The following is a 3,493-nucleotide window of genomic DNA, read 5'->3' on the forward strand; positions in this document are numbered from 1 at the left end:
CAGTGCCAAGACCAACTCTTGCAACTTCTACCTCTAACAACTAACTTCAACAATCATTGCCAAGATGAACTCTCACAACAACTACCGTTGGCAACTACGACTGCCTCACTCTGGCAACAATAGTCTCCGATGACATGCTTCGACAACCATCTCCTTCAAAAATCACATTCAGTGATCGATTCCGGTGATCACCTATGAAACCAAACTTCAATGGTTAATTTTGGCAATCACCTCGAAAACCAACTTCGACAAAAATATCACTGTCTCATTCTAATAACAATCATCGTTGCTAATATGATCTGATAACCACCTCCAACAACCAACTCTACACCTCAAATACAGTTCTCCTAACTCGACTAACCAATTTTACACTTTAAACATGGTTTCCTAACTCTCCTGACATATTAATTCTTGACATCTAGTTCAATCCATCTCTTATTTATAAAAGTATTATTTATAAACTTAAAATTTTAAAATAGATTCTAAATTGTTAGGTGACAAGGACAAGGACAGGTGTTGTAATTTTTGGAACTTTCTACTGGTTTCTCAAAACATCCTGCAAAAATCTACACCGCCATTGCATCGTTATCCTCACTACACATACTCCTAATTTGTTCTGAAAAAGCCGAAAACCATCAGAAAATCAACCAAAAAGCTCACACTTTGGCGAACAAGAAATCAAAGGGACCAAATGGGTGTCGACTATTATCGAATTTTGCAGGTCGATAAGAATGCTTCCGACGATGATTTGAAGAAGGCCTATAGAAAACTCGCCATGAAATGGCATCCAGATAAGAACCCTAAGAACAAAAGAGAAGCTGAAGCTAAATTTAAGCAAATTTCTGAAGCTTATGAGGTACCAATAAGTAACCTTCTTTCAATCTTCAATTTCATTTGCGATTTCTGTTCATTTCTATTTTTTGTTCCGTTTGGTTGCGTTTGTTGAAGCAAATGAATATTTGTGCCCCTGTTTTTCTCTGTTTATTTTGTATTTCGTTTCACGTCTTGATTTTTGGGGGAAATCTTTCTAGGTTCTCAGTGACCCCCAAAAAAGGGCAATCTATGATCAGTACGGTGAAGATGGCCTGAAAGGTCAGGTGCCACCTCCGGATGCCGGAGGTCCAGGCGGAGCCACCTTCTTCTCCACTGGAGATGGACCAACGACGTTTCGGTTCAATCCCCGAAATGCAAACGATATTTTCTCTGAATTCTTTGGATTTTCGAGCCCATTTGGCGGCATGGGTGGTGGAAGAGGACAAAGATTCTCATCAAGTATTTTCGGTGATGATATCTTTGCATCCTTCGCCGGTGGCGATGGCGAGACCGTAGGCAGTTCCATGTCTCGACATGCTTCTCGTAAAGCACCTTCAATCGAGAGACAATTACCGTGTAGCCTCGAAGAGTTATACAAAGGAACCACCAAGAAGATGAAAATATCTAGACAAGTTACTGACATTCGTGGGTAAGCATAACAGAAAACAAAAACCCGATCATTTTATTTCTTTTTTTTTCCCTTTCAAAAACCAACCTTTTCCTTTACTTCATTGAAACAGGAAAACGATGAAAACAGAGGAGATTTTAACGATCAACATAAAGCCCGGGTGGAAAAAAGGAACAAAGATCACTTTCCCAGAGAAAGGAAACGAAGAGCCCGACATTATACCATCAGATCTTGTTTTTGTAATTGATGAGAAGCCTCACAGCGTATTCACTCGCGATGGAAACGATTTAATTGTCACTCAAAAGATATCTCTGGCAGAGGCCTTGACAGGTTACTCTGTTCATCTTACAACGTTGGACGGCAGACATCTCAATTTCCCAATTACTAATGTAATCACTCCAAATTATGAGGAAGTAATACCCTCAGAAGGAATGCCTCTCCAAAAGGACCCAACCAAGAAAGGAAATTTGAGAATCAAATTCGACATTAAATTCCCAGCCAGACTCGCTCCTGAACAGAAGGCTGGCATTAGGAAGCTCTTAAGCCAGACTTGAGCTAATGGGGTTTCTTTGGTGAGAGAATGAATCCTTTTTTTTCCTTCTTTCTTTTTTTAAAGTTCTTATTTTAATTTGTATAATGTGTGAAGAATTTCAAGTATTGAATTGAAATAAGCAAAATCATTAGTGTAGAATACAAAAGTTTTGAAAGATTACAACATGAATTAGTTGGTAGTTTGAAATGGGAAATTGGGTTGGCTATTCACGAGAGAGGGGGAATCCAACGCCATGTCGTTTAGAAGGAAAAACAATAAAAAAGCAGCTGCATAAGATACCAATTCCAACAGGCAACACAACCAAGAGCTCCCTTGTTTCATCAGACGGCATTGGGTAGAAACACTTGACCACATTTTCATCAAACAAAGCAACAGCTACAAAAACCAAAAGAGAAGCGAAGGCATGAAAGAAATCGATGAAGTGAAGCCTGTATTTAGCGGCTTCTTCTTTGGGAAGGGTTATTGAGCCATCAATAACCCACAAGCCTTGAAACGTGGCAACCCCGTATCGGACTTTGCCACGTTTGTCCCGGAAACTGTCGGTGAAGAGGAGGAAAAAACAGGAGATGGCACAGAGCAAAATGAGGCCTAGGGTGATGGTTTGGCTGACATGGGTATTGCAATGACCTTGGTGTGTGACAATTGGGGACAAAATTTGGAAGCCGAGGACAGTGCCTGTGGGAAGGAGGTTGGCTAAATGGGCTGTTCCTTTGAATGTCTTTCTAATGGCTTTTTGGGCTGGTGTTTTTGTTGGCTTTGAAGCCATTGTTAAGGCATTTTCCAGTAATGGCTGTTGGATCGCTTGCAGCAGCCCTTCGCCAGGCGCTACCTGCTGAATTTGGCTCTCGATTTCACCTTCCATTTTCACGAATTACTACCTTCTTTGTGATTTGTGTTTGTGTTCTTGTTCGTGTATCTTGTTCTTGGTCGTGTGATGAGATGTTTATAAATGATTTTTTTGGGAGAGATGATGGAATGGTAGTGAACCGAAATGCTGCAAGGACTTTGAGATTAAGTTGGGACTTTGTTATTTTTGTTTAATTGGAAGGAATTAGAGAAACAGTCTAGAACGGCGTTATATTTATGGTTGGAAACGGGTTTTTGGGTTTGATAATGAACAACGGAACATTAATTTTGCTTCAATTTGTTGTTTTGACTAAACTTGAGTTGCTCTGTTTCAACGTCTTTCATTTTTATTGTTTTTGTTTTTATTGGGTTCGACATAAATGCTACTTGTTGGAAAATTTGGAAATGTTGAGGAATAATTTTAATTTCATTTTATTAAATAACAAAGTTTCGTTATTGGAGTCTGTATAAGTTTGTGTAAGCTTGAAACTACCTGTTAAGACATTTTTAACCTTTATGCACACAATTGAAAGCTCAGCAGATGTATTAGACATTTTTAACATTAAGGTTGAGTTAGCTATAAAATTGGAAATGTAAATACTTATATAAAACTGGTTTCAGTTTTATCTTAATTTAATTTAGCATAATTTTAG

General features: G+C 38.8%; 2 protein-coding genes across 2 annotated transcripts; one reads left to right on the plus strand and one right to left on the minus strand.

The window, feature by feature from the left end:
• The first annotated feature begins 559 nt into the window (after nt 1-559).
• Nucleotides 560-2,153, plus strand: LOC120089297 (dnaJ protein homolog 1-like). The gene is made up of 3 exons (XM_039046728.1): nt 560-856; nt 1,032-1,462; nt 1,554-2,153. Exons 1-3 carry the CDS (start codon nt 692-694, stop codon nt 1,993-1,995), a joined length of 1,038 nt encoding a protein of 345 aa, XP_038902656.1. The 5' UTR covers nt 560-691; the 3' UTR covers nt 1,996-2,153.
• An 8-nt stretch (nt 2,154-2,161) lies between these two features.
• Nucleotides 2,162-3,214, minus strand: LOC120089298 (protein DMP7). Its single transcript, XM_039046729.1, has one exon. It carries the CDS (start codon nt 2,854-2,856, stop codon nt 2,197-2,199), a length of 660 nt encoding a protein of 219 aa, XP_038902657.1. The 5' UTR covers nt 2,857-3,214; the 3' UTR covers nt 2,162-2,196.
• Between the last annotated feature and the right edge of the window lie 279 nt (nt 3,215-3,493).

This window comes from Benincasa hispida, chromosome 10 (assembly GCF_009727055.1).
Source record: "Benincasa hispida cultivar B227 chromosome 10, ASM972705v1, whole genome shotgun sequence".
NCBI classification, from domain to species: Eukaryota; Viridiplantae; Streptophyta; class Magnoliopsida; order Cucurbitales; family Cucurbitaceae; genus Benincasa; species Benincasa hispida.

Coding starts and splice junctions, on each gene's coding strand:
- LOC120089297 (XM_039046728.1), top strand. CDS start 692: ATGGGTGTCGACTATTATCGAATTTTGCAGGTCGATAAGAATGCTTCC. Junction 857..1,031: donor AAATTTCTGAAGCTTATGAG/GTACCAATAAGT, acceptor AAATCTTTCTAG/GTTCTCAGTGACCCCCAAAA. Junction 1,463..1,553: donor CAAGTTACTGACATTCGTGG/GTAAGCATAACA, acceptor TCATTGAAACAG/GAAAACGATGAAAACAGAGG.
- LOC120089298 (XM_039046729.1), bottom strand. CDS start 2,856: ATGGAAGGTGAAATCGAGAGCCAAATTCAGCAGGTAGCGCCTGGCGAA.